Source organism: Aspergillus fumigatus, chromosome 1 (genome assembly GCF_000002655.1).
Source record: "Aspergillus fumigatus Af293 chromosome 1, whole genome shotgun sequence".
Lineage (NCBI taxonomy): Eukaryota > Fungi > Ascomycota > Eurotiomycetes > Eurotiales > Aspergillaceae > Aspergillus > Aspergillus fumigatus.
The window spans coordinates 942,723-959,109 of record NC_007194.1 but is presented as its reverse complement, the minus strand read 5'-3'; the positions used below and the strand labels follow the sequence as shown (position 1 = coordinate 959,109).

The 16,387-nt window shown below is 50.6% G+C and overlaps 10 protein-coding genes and 1 non-coding gene across 11 annotated transcripts; 6 read left to right on the top strand and 5 right to left on the bottom strand.

Annotated features, from left to right (window-relative positions):
- Nucleotides 1–424: 424 nt before the first annotated feature.
- On the top strand, nucleotides 425–706 carry AFUA_1G03310 (uncharacterized protein; the record flags this gene model as incomplete). The annotated part of the gene is made up of 2 exons (XM_744988.1): nucleotides 425–479; nucleotides 540–706. The coding sequence occupies 2 exons, from the start codon at nucleotides 425–427 to the stop codon at nucleotides 704–706; spliced, it is 222 nt and encodes a 73-aa protein (XP_750081.1).
- Nucleotides 707–1,014: 308 nt separating this feature from the next.
- AFUA_1G03300 (uncharacterized protein) lies at nucleotides 1,015–3,130 on the bottom strand (the record flags this gene model as incomplete). The annotated part of the gene is made up of 7 exons (XM_077803802.1): nucleotides 1,015–1,054; nucleotides 1,106–2,100; nucleotides 2,166–2,350; nucleotides 2,410–2,629; nucleotides 2,650–2,884; nucleotides 3,006–3,078; nucleotides 3,115–3,130. The coding sequence occupies 7 exons, from the start codon at nucleotides 3,128–3,130 to the stop codon at nucleotides 1,015–1,017; spliced, it is 1,764 nt and encodes a 587-aa protein (XP_077659973.1).
- Nucleotides 3,131–3,839: 709 nt separating this feature from the next.
- Nucleotides 3,840–4,212, top strand: AFUA_1G03290 (Myo-inositol transporter 1; the record flags this gene model as incomplete). The annotated part of the gene is made up of 2 exons (XM_744986.1): nucleotides 3,840–4,172; nucleotides 4,195–4,212. The coding sequence occupies 2 exons, from the start codon at nucleotides 3,840–3,842 to the stop codon at nucleotides 4,210–4,212; spliced, it is 351 nt and encodes a 116-aa protein (XP_750079.1).
- Nucleotides 4,213–4,244: 32 nt separating this feature from the next.
- Nucleotides 4,245–5,495, top strand: AFUA_1G03280 (putative MFS alpha-glucoside transporter; the record flags this gene model as incomplete). Its single annotated transcript, XM_744985.2, has 3 exons — nucleotides 4,245–4,651; nucleotides 4,706–4,949; nucleotides 5,017–5,495. The coding sequence occupies 3 exons, from the start codon at nucleotides 4,245–4,247 to the stop codon at nucleotides 5,395–5,397; spliced, it is 1,032 nt and encodes a 343-aa protein (XP_750078.1). The 3' UTR covers nucleotides 5,398–5,495.
- A 627-nt stretch (nucleotides 5,496–6,122) lies between these two features.
- Nucleotides 6,123–6,587, bottom strand: AFUA_1G03270 (uncharacterized protein; the record flags this gene model as incomplete). Its single annotated transcript, XM_744984.1, has 2 exons — nucleotides 6,123–6,399; nucleotides 6,436–6,587. The coding sequence occupies 2 exons, from the start codon at nucleotides 6,585–6,587 to the stop codon at nucleotides 6,123–6,125; spliced, it is 429 nt and encodes a 142-aa protein (XP_750077.1).
- A 3,310-nt stretch (nucleotides 6,588–9,897) lies between these two features.
- Nucleotides 9,898–11,909, top strand: AFUA_1G03260 (putative tartrate MFS transporter; the record flags this gene model as incomplete). The annotated part of the gene is made up of 5 exons (XM_744983.2): nucleotides 9,898–10,939; nucleotides 11,137–11,142; nucleotides 11,299–11,626; nucleotides 11,746–11,817; nucleotides 11,866–11,909. The coding sequence occupies exons 1-5, from the start codon at nucleotides 10,064–10,066 to the stop codon at nucleotides 11,907–11,909; spliced, it is 1,326 nt and encodes a 441-aa protein (XP_750076.1). The 5' UTR covers nucleotides 9,898–10,063.
- A 217-nt stretch (nucleotides 11,910–12,126) lies between these two features.
- AFUA_1G03250 (SDR family NAD(P)-dependent oxidoreductase) lies at nucleotides 12,127–13,221 on the top strand (the record flags this gene model as incomplete). Its single annotated transcript, XM_744982.2, has 2 exons — nucleotides 12,127–12,357; nucleotides 12,391–13,221. 2 exons carry the CDS (start codon nucleotides 12,127–12,129, stop codon nucleotides 12,961–12,963), a joined length of 804 nt encoding a protein of 267 aa, XP_750075.1. The 3' UTR covers nucleotides 12,964–13,221.
- Nucleotides 13,222–14,406: 1,185 nt separating this feature from the next.
- AFUA_1G03240 (uncharacterized protein) lies at nucleotides 14,407–14,643 on the bottom strand (the record flags this gene model as incomplete). Its single annotated transcript, XM_744981.1, has 2 exons — nucleotides 14,407–14,496; nucleotides 14,551–14,643. The coding sequence occupies 2 exons, from the start codon at nucleotides 14,641–14,643 to the stop codon at nucleotides 14,407–14,409; spliced, it is 183 nt and encodes a 60-aa protein (XP_750074.1).
- Nucleotides 14,644–14,816: 173 nt separating this feature from the next.
- AFUA_1G03230 (putative ABC multidrug transporter) lies at nucleotides 14,817–15,236 on the top strand (the record flags this gene model as incomplete). Its single annotated transcript, XM_744980.2, has 1 exon — nucleotides 14,817–15,236. One exon carries the CDS (start codon nucleotides 14,817–14,819, stop codon nucleotides 15,234–15,236), a length of 420 nt encoding a protein of 139 aa, XP_750073.2.
- Nucleotides 15,237–15,494: 258 nt separating this feature from the next.
- On the bottom strand, nucleotides 15,495–15,963 carry AFUA_1G03220 (uncharacterized protein; the record flags this gene model as incomplete). The annotated part of the gene is made up of 2 exons (XM_744979.1): nucleotides 15,495–15,517; nucleotides 15,723–15,963. 2 exons carry the CDS (start codon nucleotides 15,961–15,963, stop codon nucleotides 15,495–15,497), a joined length of 264 nt encoding a protein of 87 aa, XP_750072.1.
- A 197-nt stretch (nucleotides 15,964–16,160) lies between these two features.
- AFUA_1G03215 lies at nucleotides 16,161–16,276 on the bottom strand. The gene has a single exon (XR_013344459.1). It is a non-coding gene; the product is annotated as a ribosomal RNA (ribosomal RNA).
- Between the last annotated feature and the right edge of the window lie 111 nt (nucleotides 16,277–16,387).

The following is a 16,387-nucleotide window of genomic DNA, read 5'->3' as shown; positions in this document are numbered from 1 at the left end:
CTCCTTTACTTCGTAGGTAGATGTGTTTCATTAAATGCTGTTCAACTCCCTGTCAGGGCCTGCTAGTAAAGTCTCCTCCTCTGCTAATGTCTACTGAGTATACTAACTAGAAGGAAGCTGTTTACTACAGTCACAATATAATTAAGGAAATAGATAAATCCAGCTTCCACCTACCAACCAGTGCAGAAGCTGATCTTCATAGCATGTTGCATGAGCCAGGTGTCCCACCACATTATCTCTCTCTTGAAATTAGCTGCGCCGCGAGCATGATGCACAACCTCTCCAGAAAAGGACCTAGTCAAGAATGTGAGGGTGCAGGTGGTGGACTGACTTGCTAATGTTGTCCAGGTGCATCTCCTATAACAGAACTAGCTACTAAGCTCTTCAACTACTGGTAAAGAGACGCAGATCTTCTGCCTCCCTCATGTCACCTTCGAGTCCCAACCGCATCGTGCCAATTGGACTGTCCAGCGTCACCAGTTCCCACTCCAACTAGCATATGCCACAAACTTTCAACAGTTGCCAGGGCCTGACACTAGACCATGTCATGCTCGACCTTACCATGCCAGTATTTGCACATGGCCAGCTCTACACTAGCCTGTCTCGTGTCCGGCGTGGAGCTGACATCTGCATCCTCCGGAACCCTTGCGAGAACGACAAGCCAACGCTCAACGTTGTCTATCGCGACCTACTCCTTCCCATATGAGTCGTCCTTCTACTGAGTCAAGGAGATTGCCGTACATCACATGAAAACGGCTGTCGCATTATACTTCAGGATAAGTAGACAGATACACCATGTATGAAGATGAACTCAAGTGCAAGCGGCGGCCTTCTGGTTATAATCAACCATGGTTATGATAATTATTCCAGTATAAATTATAGAAATCAGTATTATTATTATTACTATCTCCTAGGTTATCTAGATTATTCTATTATGTTATACTAGATAGTGTTCAGCACAACGGAGGGTTTATGTATTGGATGGACACGTACTCCTTTTGATCACTCAGTTAATCACCAATTGGCTATTAGTCCACTAAAGAGCTTGTTATTACTAAGACCATGCACTCAGTGCTTCGGTCCATTATTCATGAGCGCAGCAAACAACCTCCCGAATATGCTCACTCTCTCCTCTGTGGTCAGGAACTTCCTCCAGCACTGGTCATCAAGGCGCACTTCCTCAAGTCTCGTGTCCGTTCCATCAAACACATTCTGAAGCCTCCTGATATTGTATGGCTCCCATGGAGCCTCGCCGTATGTATGGCACAATATCATCCGGGAGAAGGCGTCGGCAGTGGCTTGACAGGACCGTGGTGCTGCAGGACCAGCTACCGCGGGATAGCGACACAGGTACGTGTTGTCGAGCACATGAAAGGCTTTTCCTCGGAGGGGACTGTTGCGTTCTTCGTCAACCTGATCAAAGCGGTAGACATACAGGTATGGTGAGTCAGGGCTATCACAGGCCCTGGCGAGATTGTAAGGCAAGCGGGAAAAGCAAGCATCTGTGGCGACCCTGATAAATCCACGCACTGCTTCCGTGTCGGAACCAGCTTCCAGGATGCCGTATTCGTTCAGAACCTCAGTGCTGAAGTCAGGATCGCTAGGGAGCGATAGAGAATGATTCAGGCTGCTCTTAACCATTGCTTTCGTTTGCCAAAACCTTTCGAGCCCAAAGATGGACAACTCATCTCGCATGGTTCCAACGACTATTCCCTGTACCCAGTTGGGAAAGGGCTCTGCGCTGTCCAGTGGTGACGTGGGCGAGCTATGGCCAACGAACCATTTAGGGTCCCAAATTGGAGACATTAACAGATCGTTCCATGCGATTAACTGCTCGGCTGAAACCGACCGTAAAGCGGCGATCTTCTCATCGGCAGTTGCACCCTGAGGGACTCCGGCCCACTGCAGGAGCTTATTGAACTTCAACTGGGCCTCTTCGGGCAGAATCATGGTCCAGGATGGGGCCGATTGTATGATGGCGCGCTGAAAAAGTGGCTGGTCTGATCGCAGATGAGCGAGGACTGACCACGCCCCAGCCGACTCTCCGGCAATTGTTACGTTGGAGCCATCACCGCCAAAAAGGTGGATGTGATTTCGGACCTGTAGATGATGGTCAGCATGGGGAACTGCATCGCGTGGTGGACCTCATGAAACAGCTGACGAACCCACAGAAGTGCAAGACGTTGGTCGTGGAGACCCTGATTCGCCCACCCAACTTCTCCATACTGAGCTGCCTCTTCCGAGAGCTCTGACGAGGATAGAAAGCCCAAGAGCCCTAACCGATAGTTGATGGAGACAAACACGATGGGCTTTTTGTTCTCAACTGAATGCCGCACCAAGAAATCGCCAGCTAACGCCCTCCATTAGTCGAGAACTGGCGGTAACATAGCGAACAGGCTATGGACTCACAAAAGTCAGCGTTACCGTTTTCGATTGCCCATCCACCTCCATGAATCCATACAAGAACAGGGACTTTCTCTTCAGATGAAATCACCACCCGAGGCGTGTAGATATTCAAGCGCAGGCAATCAAACTCGGACTGCTTCGGATTCGCGGCCGGTGCACCAACGAAGAGGTGCTGCCGGGACTCGCGCGAGTTATCAGGTGGTTGCGGAGAGATTGGTCCATACTTGGTTGCATCAACACTACCATCATGACCAGCGGGTGCACCAGCTCAGCCTGGCGGAAGCGAGCGGGAATCCTTGCGAACTGAACACCAAGAAAATGGGCTACCCCGAGTGCCGAGACAATGCCATGGAACTCCGACTTGTCACTGATTCTAACGCTGATGCTGCTGGTCTGCATGCCAGCCTGCGCTGATTGAGGCGTTGACATCACTTGGAGGCAGCTACTGCTACACCGAGCGGCGGTATGAGGATTCAGTCTGAACAAATCTGGTAGGAGTGATCAGGCCTCCATCTACTTAAGTTATAGAGTCTATCGATGGACTCCAACAACCATCCCTGTTGTGAGACCTCGGGTGAAGTTGACGGCAAGAAACGAACCTTGGCAGATTCCATAATAGGTCCGGAGATGCCGTCAGGCAACTATTGATAAGCACCCTACCACGAAATGGAGCTGAGCTCAATTTGCGTCAAATTTGGGAAGCCATACTCATTGGCACGGTCATCTTGAAAACTTTGGCCGCAGATATGTCTATCGATGGGGCCGCTGGCGGAGCAAATAGCCGTTCACCGTGACCCCATACAGCCGCCTGGGTTATACTTTGACTCAAGACAGTGGCTCCTATAACAACAATGACTATGGGCAGATATTGTCTCTTGAACCATTAACCCGCGGCCCGAATGGTGCTGCAATACACGTCTTTTCTCACCCCGAGTCATTAACCACCATGCTGGGGGTGACAACATTTATGGATTCTACTAACAATGGACCGACCTCCACAACCTGATCCCATATTCTAGTTCGCTAATAGATCTTTAGTCATACACTACCGTCAGATGCGGACGAGGCTGGAGTTCAATATGGATATCTCGCGGGTCTAGTGCTATAATGTACATCAGACTAACAATTGTCTCAGTGAAGCCTAAAAAGTGGCATCCTCGAAGTCCGACCTATCACTGCATAGTGTCCTTAGCTGAGCCGATTATTCGTTATTCTTTGCCTAGAGATTGTTGCCTTCTCAAATGCCGAGCTGTCTCCCAAGAACGCCTTGGCCCTCTCTACCTTTTGATTATACGTCCCTTGAGACCCCAAGTGTCCGTCCGTCCAGCCATCATCAGTTTTGGATAAAATATGCGGCGTAATCGGGTAAGGAACTCGGCACTTTAGGGTTCCCCCCCCTGGCAAAAGACGGGAAAGTATATTGCGGGGTACAGATGATACGATTCGGACACCAGGTCAATGGAACTTGGGTTCTGAGCGCTCGGGATCAGCAGATTCTCAATGGTGCATTGTCTGTTGGGGTGTTCTGTGCTGCAATCATCACAGGCTTCCTGTCCGATGCCTATGGTCGGAAAAAGGCCATGATGATTGGCAGTATTATCTGTTGCGCTGGTGTTATGGTCCAATACTATGCTACAAGCATCTTGATGCTTTTTGGTGGGAAACTTGTCGCAACCCTGGGGTTTGGGATTGGCCATTCTGTAGCACCAGTCTTTGTATCAGAGCTGGCACCGAGCTCATTGAGGGGAATCTGCCTTGCGCTCATTGTGAGTACGCTCTTGTTGACAGCATTTCGGTGATGCATAGCTCACTGCCGACCATCACGGGCAAAGAACACAATGATAGTTGGCGGGCAATGGCTGGCCTCCTTGACGGTCTACGGGTCGACCTTTCGGTCTGATGCAGATGCATGGCGAGTCCCACTAATCTGTCAGATCATTCCACCAGGTATTGTCTTCTTAGCGGCAGGGACAATTCTCCCCGAGTCGCCAACCTGGTTCCTCATAAAGGACCGTCGTGACGAAGCCCGAAAGGCGTTTCAACGATTTAACGGTCTGCATTTCGACGGCGGACCCGCCCTTGATCACACCTTGGCAGCCATTGTGGTCGAGAAGGAGAATGCAAGTGGAAATCACTCTTGGATCGAGTGCTTCCAGCAGCCCAATCTACGAAGGACAACAATCGTTGTCATGACCTACCTGGCGCAGCAGCTGATTGGAGTCAACTTCATTGCTGGCTATCTCGCGTAGGATGGACAATACCCAACCTTCTTCGTTGCCGTTGACTAATTCAGTTGTAGCTACTACTATGCGCTGGCGGGAGTGAATCACCCTGTTGCCATTGCTCAGCAATCATATGCAATCCAGGTCATTGGCAATATGTGCTCATGGGCCTTGATTGAGCGTGTTGGCCGGCGCCGACTCATGGTGGGCGGCTGCCTCATGATGACAACCATGTTACCCGTCATCGGTGGCATCAGCATCCTGAATACTCCCACCGCACTCAAAGTCACCGTGGCACTCATGACTGTTTGGGGCTTCCTGGTAAGACTTCTCTCCCAGAAACCGCATTTCAATCTGCCGAGACTGACTACTGAAAACCTGGTTGCAGTACCAAGCGACTCTGGGCGCATGTGCATACGCTATTGGAGGTGAAATCCCAAGCCCTGCTCTGCGCCAGAAGACCTACGCCCTCAACATGGTGACCACGACAATATCATCCACGGTGGTGTACCAACTCATGCCGATCCTGATTAACTCAGAGAAAGCTAATCTGGGTGGGAAAATTGTGTTTGTTTTCTTTGCTCCCTCTGTCCCCCTGTGCTTCTATCTGTTTTTCTGCCTCCCAGAGACTAGGGGCCGCAGCTTTGCCGAGCTGGAGGAGATGTTCCAAGCCCGTGTTCCATCTCGCAAGTTCAAATCATATCAGACCTCGCTCACGCCGGCTGCGGTATTAGCAGGCAAACTCCAGGGCGATATCGGTACTGCGTGACCTCGGGGTTCTCATCCATGAGCCGGTTGGATTCTTTCCACATGTGATTACAGTCCACTAGTCAATCGCTATAACTTACACTTCTCAATGATGGGGCAACCAAATGGAGTTCTACTTGGCCAAGACGATGTTCAAGATTATCAGAGAGAAAGCCTCCAGTCATCTATATTGTCATAGCCTCCTGGTAATCTGGTAATTTAATCCCCCCCCCCCAACCCCAATCCACCAAAATTCTACTTCATGCATGAGAATCTAGATGCTTAAACTATCTGTGTAATCAGCGCTGCCGAGTCGCCTTTCGGCGGCGTCAGAGAGAGTGGACTGGGGAGAGAAGGCAGCAAGTATGGCTTACAAGAGTACCAGAACATTAAAAGTGCCACTCTTGGTAATTTGCAGGCCGGATGGGTTTCACCAGGCTTGGTGGATCTGTACCGTTTTGAGAGAATGAGGTTGAGCCCTGTGGTAGTTGGGACGTTCTGGTTGGGTTGCTTCCTGTTGAAGCCAACCCAAAATGTCCCTTATGCTAGGTAGCAGGCACGAAACACTTGTTTTTGAAGTTCTACGCGCTCTATCGTACGCCACAGCTAGTCCAGAGATATCTAGCAATATCTTTTGATCAAGCTCTCACATCCAGCATCCATTCAGTAGCTTAGCACATTCTTGTCTTCCTTTCCGTGGGTGTTGCGCAGCCAACGCCATCAGCAAATCAAGCCACGCTCCCGCGGCTATTTGGCGTTGGAGTACTTTTCTGGTATAAGACGGTCAATCTTCGTCACCATCTGTACCGAGACATACCAACCGGCCATTGTTACTTGGTAAATTTCCCCAACAATCCAAGAGTTCGCCATCCCGGCATGTCGTCTGTCGAATTCGGATTCCTGCTCCCCAATGGAATCCGTATAGTGCACGGCGCCGGAGCCGCCACCAGAGACGCCTTCCCTCCGGCTTGGGGCATTCCGGGCCGACTCCAAACCTTCAGCGGAGGCCATGTCAATGACCCGTCTACTCCTTGTTTTGCTGGACCTCAAGGATTATTACCTTTCGACACAGAGACGAGAATGCCGCGCCATGTGCATATGGCGCCAGACCCTGCAGGCAAAGGCCATTGATATATCGTTGAGAAGATCATGGTCATGGAGGGGGTGGCAGTCGCCGAGCTTGGGGGCGAATTCTACGTACTTCCACCTCATACCTTGGTGTTGATAGGGGCCGGCGTACCACACACCTGGACTGCGTGCCCACCAGGAATCGATTTTGGGGCATTGGGATTTTCCACCGAGGAGAAGGTGGTTTCAAAAGGGAAATTTGTGGCGGTTTTCGAATATGAGGCTCCTACTTCGTTCTTCCCGACCGCGCAAACAAACACTTTGGCCACGGAAGAGGAATATGTCAGATGCGACGATCTGCACGCCATCAGGATTCCAGCCATGACGGCAGAAGAAATTCAGAGACAGGCATGGTTTGTGTGGGGGAAGGAAATTCGGAAGCTCCCCCCCTCACAGAACTAGATAATGCTTGCTGTCTTCCTGTAGTCTACCTTATGATGCCATTTCGGTATCGAGGTTAAGAGGAGCGAGATTAACGTGTCCAACGAATTTATTTCTCAGACCCAAGTTTCTCCCTTTTGCTCTACCGTCAAATACGATTTGGATTCTAGAAATTACAGCCAGCCATAGAAATAGGCTGCAACAACATCCGCAACATACCCAAATGATTTGGCAGGGCAGAACCCACATTTCTCTCGCCCCAAGTGCACGCAATGGTATCAATGTTGCTAGTTAGAGAGCTTGAGAAGAACCAGGTGGTTCGTTCTGATGATGTAGATACATGCATCTTGCTCGTTCTCCGGAATCTCACCTACCATTCAGTATAGCCTAGCTCGCATCCTGCAGCCTACCTAGGCATAACCCGCCGAGGTAGACATCTCCCAAGCAGCGACCTCCACCTTCTTACACAAGAACTCTATTTGAAGTGTGTCCACTACTCCTATTTCCGCCCATGTGCAATGTGAATCATATCATACAATCTGAAACCTCCCGACCTCTCCATCAGTACATCGATGCATAAACGATGGGACGCCCCGTCGGGCCGTCCTTCCATTGACCTTGAGCTGTCCAAGGCAAGTACTTTATCTCTATACGAGTAAGTCCTCTGTTACATCTCTCTGAGCAATCCTTATTGAGGAGCGTGGGGTTGACCAAACCTGATCTGTTCTGATGTAGTCCAGTCAGCCATAGAGTGGTTGTGGGTTGGGTTTAGGTCAACCCACATAGGTTCCAACCCAACCTGCATGGCATTGGGTCAACCTATAGTGTAGGTTCATAGAAAAACCCACCCTAACGCCTATGTAGGTTAGGTCATAGGTACCCACTATACCTATATTATCAAGAGAATCTACAATTCTACTAGTTATATAAACCTAATAAGTCACCTATACCTACGTTAGGTCAGGATTCATCCAAACCCACATTGCAGGTTGGGTTGGGCAGCATCTGAGTTAGCTAGCACCCTGACAGTACGAAAACTACTTTGGGGGGGGGGGTTGTCCCAATCGCTTGCCGTAGAGAACCTTCCAGCGGATAACACAAAGCCCCAGTAAAATCCTAGGGGCCTAGAGGCGTGGACAGAGGTGAAGTCGATTTATATCTCGCTGTCGTAGGGGGAGAACTTCCTTCCCTTGGCCGCCGTTATTCGTTTTGGACAGTTGATAATCCATAACTAAGTGATGGGCTCTGCACACGCCATGACATGCATGTAATGGTAGCCAACTTGATCAGTCTGCATTATCCAATCTGACCAGTTCCAGACATTGTTGAACTCCAGAAATATTAGCATCATACCCATCATAGACTTCGGAGAGTTTCAATTGCAAATCCGTCCCATCGTCCTCGACTTCGGAGAGTTCCCAAAGCTTCCATGGTATCCCGGAGGGTTGTTTCCACCACAGAGGATGATTGCATTAGTAAACCATATAGCCGAACAACCCTAAACAGAGCCCCTGAGATAGAATAAAACCACCGCAGACACACACATAGACCAAGCAATGATCAAGAAACAATACGCTTGACAACACCATCACGCTGGTTAATCAAAGCTAAAACACCGCAAGTTCTCGCTATGCTGGCTGTCTTCCTAGTCGGCCCTGGCCTGATCGGTGGAGAGGTGCTCGACCTCCTACTCAAGGAAAAGAACTATGAGATCACCACTCTTGTGCGCAGAGACGCAGCCCGTCCGGCATTTCACGAGCTCGGCGTCCAGACTATCCTCGGCTCACTGAGTGACAAAGATGTGATTGTGCAGCAAACAGCCGCCAGCGACATCGTAATCCACTCCGCCACCGCCGACGACCTGCCCTCGGTCCAGGCCATTCTGGAAGGGGTCCGACAACGCACCCAGCGCGGGCAGCGAACCATCTACATCCACACCAGTGGTGCCAGTCTCATCGGTGATAACGCTGAGGGGTCTTACAGGAGCGATTGTGTTTTTGACGACGAGACGCCGAGCTCTATCGACGCGCTGCCGGACTCCGCAGCCCACCGGGAGATTGACCTGGCGATTGTGAATGCGCGGAAAGAGCTCTCGTCGCATGCCAAGTTTGCGATCATGATTCCGCCAGTTATTTACGGTGTCAGCACACGCGAGAAGCGCCTTTCTATCCAGCTGCCGACTCTGGTGCGGTACTCGATTAAACATGGCTATCCCGGGATGGTCGGTGACGGCCTCGCTGTCTGGAATCAGGTGCATGTGAAGGATCTCGCTCGCGGTTACCTAACTCTCCTACACTGGCTGGAACAGACCTCGTGCGAGGAGGTTGCCGAGAACCCTTACTTCTTCTGCGAGAACGGCGAGGAGCTCTCCTGGGGACAGTGTGCTGCGGAGATTGGTCGCATCCTGTACAAGGCAGGCAAGGTGGCCGATCCGACGCCCAAGACCATCCCTACTGAGCTCTACAACGATCTGTTTGGCAAGTATTCGGGTCTTGTGATCGGATCCAACGCACGTCATCGTGCTAATCGACTCCGGAAGCTGGGTTGGGAGCCGCGGGAGAAGAGGACCTTTGCCTCCTTGGCGGAGGACGAAATTCCGCTCATTCTGCAGGAAACAGGGGAATTTACAGGGTATGCTGCTCCGGTTGCATCAGGAAAGTTTGAGGGCAAGAAGTGAAAGGTTCTTTTTTTTTTTTTTTTGTCTCTCAAACCTGTCTTGGAGAGTGCAGTACCCAACGTTGTGAATAGCTAGCCGAACGTGTGACTCGGCCTCACCCTTTGACCAAAAAGCGGCCTGCATTATGTTTGGCACTATTCCTATGCTTTATCCTTTACTCTCTCCGTAGTATCTATTTCCAAGTCAGCTCTCTCATGGTAAATTTCTGGGCGAGTCTAGGCGCGCCTCCAGGGGTGGGTTGGCTGTATGCTTCCATACAGCCAGTTATCCCAATAGCACAACAGCAACTGAAGTATATATGGTTATAGAGTATAACTACTTTAAAAGTTCTATTAGCTTATCTGCCGGTTCTAGAAATACCTTATTATTTTGTATAACATCCTTCCTAGACTTATTACGGCAACATCCACCCCTCCCAGACTGGCGCCATGCCTTCTTTCGGGTGAAGGATGATGGGTCAGTTTCACTCAGCTGCCCTCATTGAACTAGCTTAGACGGAAACATGCATGAGTGTTTGCTCATACAGCCACGGACGCTTACAAGGTCAACTGGATCGGTGGGATTAATTAACTTTGAAGTAATCAATCCCTTGTACTCCAGATGTACTAGGGTACTGGTACTATGGACACCTACGACAGAGAATGCTGGGACCCCCGAGCAGCGTATCAGAGCATCAAGCCATTCCCCAGTTTTGGCGCTCTTCTCGACGCGCCGCGCTTTGGTAAGTCGACAAACATGGAGGAGAAATCAATCGACGAAACACATCCCAGGGACTCCCGATGCAGAAACCATCCCAATCCGCCATCAACAACTCCTTCGCAAACTTGGCTGGCGTCTGCTTCCCTTGTGCGCATTGATCTACCTGTTGAACCACCTGGATTGCTCCAACATCGGAAATGCTAAGGTCCTGGACGCTGAAACCGGTGAACAAACCGGAATGACCGACACCGGCTATTCAATCACCCTGACACAGTTTGCTGTAGCATATGCGCTGTTCGACGTGCCCTCCAACTGGATTCTAAAACGCTATGCTCGCCCCGCATACTGGCTGGGGACGCTAATGCTTTGTTGGGGTGCAGTGACCCTTGGCTTTGCGAGGGTGGATAACAGGTTCACGGTCATGGTGCTACGTGTGGTGATCGGAGTACTCGAGGCGGGAAATCTTCCCTGGAATGGTCTGCCTCATCACCTTCTGGTACCGACAGGAAGAGCGTTCCATCCGCATTGCCTTCATTCTCGCAACCGCGCGACGCTTGCCGGGGCCTTTGGAGGCTGCATCGTCTGCGGTGTGGCGTTCTTAAACGGAAAAGGCGGGCTCGAGGAGTTTCGCTGGCTGTTCATCATTGAAGGAGGATCAACAGTCCTCATCGCTCCTTTGGTGTTTTTGGGGTTTTGCCTAACTACCCATCCACGGCGAAGTGGCTAACGCTTTCGGAGCACCGCTTTGCGATTGAGAGACTGGAGCAGGATGAAGGCGTACCCAACCGGGATCGGGCGTCTGGGGGAGAAGTCTGCAAGACTTTGTGCAGCCTGCGGGTGCTCCTTTCTTACCTAGCTTATGCATGTTGTCCACAGCTTCTGGTAGTAGAACCATTCGAGAGTCATCATCACTAACAAGGAATATTAGATTACAAACAGTATCGTGGCGAGCCCTTCGGTCTACTTCAATCCGGCTATATAGTTCAGGGCCTGGGGTATACGTCCATTGAGGCCCAGCTGATGACTGCTCCCCCGTAGGCGGTTGGATTTGTCATCTCGATTCTCTTAGCCTGGTCTGCGGACCGATTCAACGCTCGTGGGCTCCATGTCGGTCTCGCAGGGGTGCTTACAGGTACCGGATTTCTTGCTAGCCGCCTATTTCCAGCGGAGGCTTACTGGCTCCGATATGGATGTCGCATCGTCGCCTCATACGGTGCCTTGCCCAGTCTTGCACCCTCGACGGCGTGGGTGACATGTAACGCCCCTTCTGCGAGGACACTGGGACTTGTCGCCGCAATGAACAACTCCTTGGTTGGGCTGGCTTCCATCCCAGCATTGTGGATTTGGAGATCGGTAGAGGAAGACCGTAGGTTTCCTACTGGGAACACAGTCTGCGCGGTCGCTGGGTATGCTACTGCAGGACTGACATCAATATTACATTTCTTCTATACAAGGGAGACCAACTGGACGGCTGGGCAGCTGCAGAGGCTCTGGGCGATTTGAATCAGTCGGCCCTGGCTAGGACGTATCGATTGCATGGTAGAAACGACGTCATATGTGAGCTATTGCTCGAAAATAGGACTACAAGTACTGTGCAATTGAAAGTGTTACGTGTTAAGCGTATCATTACAATGGGCATCAGTAGATGATTGCTCCAAATATGATCCCTAAATGACCGTCATCTCCGACGCAGCAGTGTTTCGGCTATATGGGTGCGCACATGCATGAATTCCGATGGAGACTTCGAGGAGAGGATGGGTTTATAGGCAAAGGCTGCACGACTGTAGCTATATAGGCTCCTTTCATACGGCGTGCCACATATTTGGCCTGCCAACAACTCTTCTTTTCTTTTTTTCCAAATGAGCCATGCACGACATCACGCTCGATCCCTTGCTCCTCGGAAACCTCACCGGCAAAACTGCTGTCCTGACCGGTGGCGCCGGGGGGATTGGCACCGCCATCGCAAAACTACTACTGGAACATGGCGCGAATGTCGTAGTGGCCGATTTGGAACACACACGGCCCATAGTGGAGACAATGATCGTGGATCTTCCTGGTTCGTGCAAGGGACGAGTGCAGTTCGTCGCAACGAACATTGTGAAGTGGGATTAGGTCACGGCACTCTTCCAGTCCGCTAAGGAGCGGTTCGGTTCAATAGAACTGGTAATCGCCAACGCGGGAGTCATGGAGAGAACGCCGGTGTTGGACATGGATCAGATCGACGAACATGGAAACCTGGAAGAGTCGCACGAGTTTTGCAAAGTCATTGATATAAATGTGAAGGGAACCATGAACTGCCTCCGCCATGCTATCTTTAGTATGAAGGGGAACCAACCATGCTACCCAGATGGATCGCGCGGCGCAGTGGTCCTTGTGAGTTCGATTTCGGGCTACTTTGGTGGCACCGGTGTATCAGGGTATATCACTTCGAAGCACGCGGTGACGGGGATGCTGCGGGGGTCGCAGCTGGTTGCGAGCCAGTACGACATTCGAGTCAACGCGGTTGCTCCGTTTGTTACTCCCACGGCCATGGCAGGCGGATTTTCCGAGGCGTGGCAAGCGAAAGGCCTTCCAATCAATACGACTGAAGGTGTAGCCACAGTCGTGCTGACGCTGGCCGTGAACCCTGCAGAAAAGGGATCTTGCTACATAGTATGGCGTTCCATTTGGCACCGTGACAACGGTGCTCTCCTTGATCCCTAATATTGACAACAATCGCAGGTTTCCGGTCCCATTCTCCGAGAGGTGGAACATACCCAGAAGCTTCTACTGACGGAATGGCTTGGAGAGGACTTGACACGGGTGTTCAGAGACGCTAATGAGTTCTTTGAGAGCCAGGGGGGGGTATCGATTGCCAAAGTGAGGTGTTCCCGATAGTCAGTCCCTATTAGAAAGGTCTAACTAGCGATCAAATATAAACCGAGTAGTTATCTCAAGGGTGTACAGAACTGCAGATTTTCTTCTACGATGAACAAAGGATTTCGAACATCGGGCTATCATCTTGCCAACCTTTCAGCCAGCCCTTGTCTGAATTGGTCATGCGGTCAACGTGAGTAAGAATTCCATCGCGGAATCCAATGAAATCATCCTGCAGATCCTTTCTAATGAGCGGCAAAGTAGGTTCAATCATCCATTTGCCGGGCGTATACACAAGACTGCCGCGGCTGCAGCCTCATTACTACTTCCCCCGTTTCTATCTCTGCAGCCCCAGTGTCCCCACGGCTGCATAATTCTGAGTCTTTTGTGGTTGTTTTTTTTTTTTTTTTTTTTTTTTGAGTGAAGACCACTACGAGGTCTTACCTAGTAGACATGGGCTTGCATGTTACCACGGCTATATGTAGGTGCCTTTGCCACCAATATCATCCAATCTTTGCAATCCTCTTTGGCTTTCACAATGTCCACCCATGACAATCTATTCCCCAAAGTCTTGTAACTGTTGTGGTTCAATTGGCTTCTACTGAATCACTCAATCTCGTTACCCTAGATGCCCCAGTTTACTACTATATCAACTCACCCCGCACAAAAGTTGCAATATTAAGAAGTTCTCTTCCCCTTCTCAGACACTCCCATGTCTACGAATACTAACACCAACACCGCTGGCCATACAGCCAAGCCTGAAGAATCACGACTCCGTGCAGCCAAGGCATGCAGACGATGCAGCCAGCGCAAAATCAAAAGCGATGCAGTACAGAATGGACTACCATGTAGTCGATGTCGGATGGACAATACAGATGATTGCACGCTGACTCTGTCACGAAGAGGCACCTATGATAGAAAAGGTAGCGCGTGACCTGCAATTGTCATCTGCCGGAGTCCCTGATCCATCACGTCCAAGTGCACAGGGTAATGCGGCAGCTAGAGAAACATATCCTGAAGGCAGCCGATCCACAGTCGAAAGCTCCTCTGGAAACGACGCCTTTCCCCCTTGGCCTCGGGGAGCTCCCGGCAATCAATAACGGGCTCGTTGACCGATTCCATTGGGCGCTCAACGTCGGCTATGTTTGAGGATTTTTGAGATGGAGAGACAGAAAGGTTAAAGGAAGACTGGGGCTGATTCTTCTTGGAGAACCGTCCCCATTGATGTTTGCCCTGGAAGAGCTCCCGCAGGGCTCTGGCCCTCGTTTTCATGATGCAAGTGACCAGAGGTCATCCACGCACAAATCGAGGCGTGGCGAGCTGACCCGTAGGTCTCGCTCCACCAGTGGCCAGGTGGACCTCCTTCCTTGACGCGGTCAACTACGCTGGAGGTAATTTACAATCATGATCTCTTGCTTCTATATATCGACAAACCTGATGTATTTCGGCAGCAAATGTTCTATCGGCAACCGGGCTCCGAGCGTCCCTCCAAGGAACTGATTGAATCAACAGCCAGAGCCATTGCATCCAATGCGATCACCCTCATGACCAAGGCCTGCTTGTCTGGCCTCCCTCATGAGGTATTTCCGAGATTATTCATCGCTGGTATCATCCAATACCGGCAAACGCAGCAGAATGACCCAATGGTGGCTAAGAATATTATGCTGGGTACGGACTGAGACGATATTTCGGACGACGAAATGGTGCGATGCTGCAAGAACGCAAACATCTACGATTTCATCGTCAGTCTGCCAAACGGTTTTGATACTCTCGTGGGTAGTAAGGGCAACATGCTATCAGGTGGGCAGAAACAACGTCTTGCAATAGCTCGAGCCTTGCTCCGCAACCCTAGAATCCTTTTGCTGGACGAGGCCACTTCCGCTCTCGATTTAGAGTCTGAAAAGCTCGTGCAAGCTGCTCTGGATACCGCCGCTCACGGCCGCACGACGATTGCCGTGGCACATCGTCTCAGTACGGTGCAAAAGGCGGGCATGATCTGTGTCTTCAACCATGGCCGAATAATCGAGTCTGGCACTCATTCGGAGCTGATGCAGAAGCGGTCGGCATACTTTAGCTTGTCAGCTTCCAGACTTTGGGCGGAATGTGACTCTTCTCCCTAGGGATACTATCAGATTGATGCTTGCTCTTTGCTTTTCTTCTTTTCGGGTGCCTGACAGACAGCTCTGGTCATCCTGTGATCTTTATATTTGATTATTTCTCTTTTCTGTCACTAGATAGTAATATGACGTCTCGTAGTGCAGATTCTAGGAGGGCATTAGAACAAAAGGCCATGAGCGCGTCGCAAAGGCAGCGGGACCTTCCATTCTTGGTTATATCCGGCGTATACCAGCCGCCCGGTGGGATCTGAAATGGTACAACTACAGCAACCCCGGCGTTGTAGCTACGAAGATCCGTTTGCCTAGCTGAAGATGATGTAAGATGATGTCCTCAGACCTTTCCGGCTGTCTAATCCAGTGCACATTCAAAGATGTCCTGCTTGGTGGAATATCTCTGTACCTCGTCTACGGAATCCCTCAATCGTTTCTTCAACAAGCGTTCGGTGCAAGAGCAGATGATAATCGATAAGATTGAAAGATACAACCTACTGGTAAGGGCTTCGGCAAGACGGGCCTGGACCTCGGCATCTCTGGCGCATAATCGAGGCGCTGTGGAAAGATATTGCGACCACATGCGTGCCATAGTGACCAGAATGTATAATGTAGAAGCCTTTGCAGCGGCAAAGTAGAGGCGAGGTCCAACAGAGAAGCAAGAAACGATAAGAGGGCGAGGACGCTGTGCGGTGAAAATATATATATCAGCCATCTTCGGCGTCCAGACAACCATCATGCAAAATGACCAATGAATCTCATGAGGATTCGAAGGATGCCCGAACCATCACCAGACTTTGTGTATGTTCGTGCTCAGTATCCACTTGGTTTACCGTTACCGGTCCGACCTTTTCAATGGTTTCTAGTCATTCTGAGCAACTCATAGCTATTTTTGTTTCTGCTCTGGACAACTCCATCCCAGCAAAAGGGATAAAAAACATACAACAGCCGGGATTCGCTGGTGGTCACCCACCCAACTACTAACCGGCCGGCGTGTGGCTTAAGTACGGCTGAGCGGACGGGAAGCCCTGTTTTCCACACCCTATGGTCGTATGTGCCAATTCTGTATAGGAGTTGATATATGTCTGCTTCTACTAAATAGAACGAACTGATGAACTTCTGCAATTCTTCAGTCTTGGAAGCATGTTTGGGAGAGTATTCCC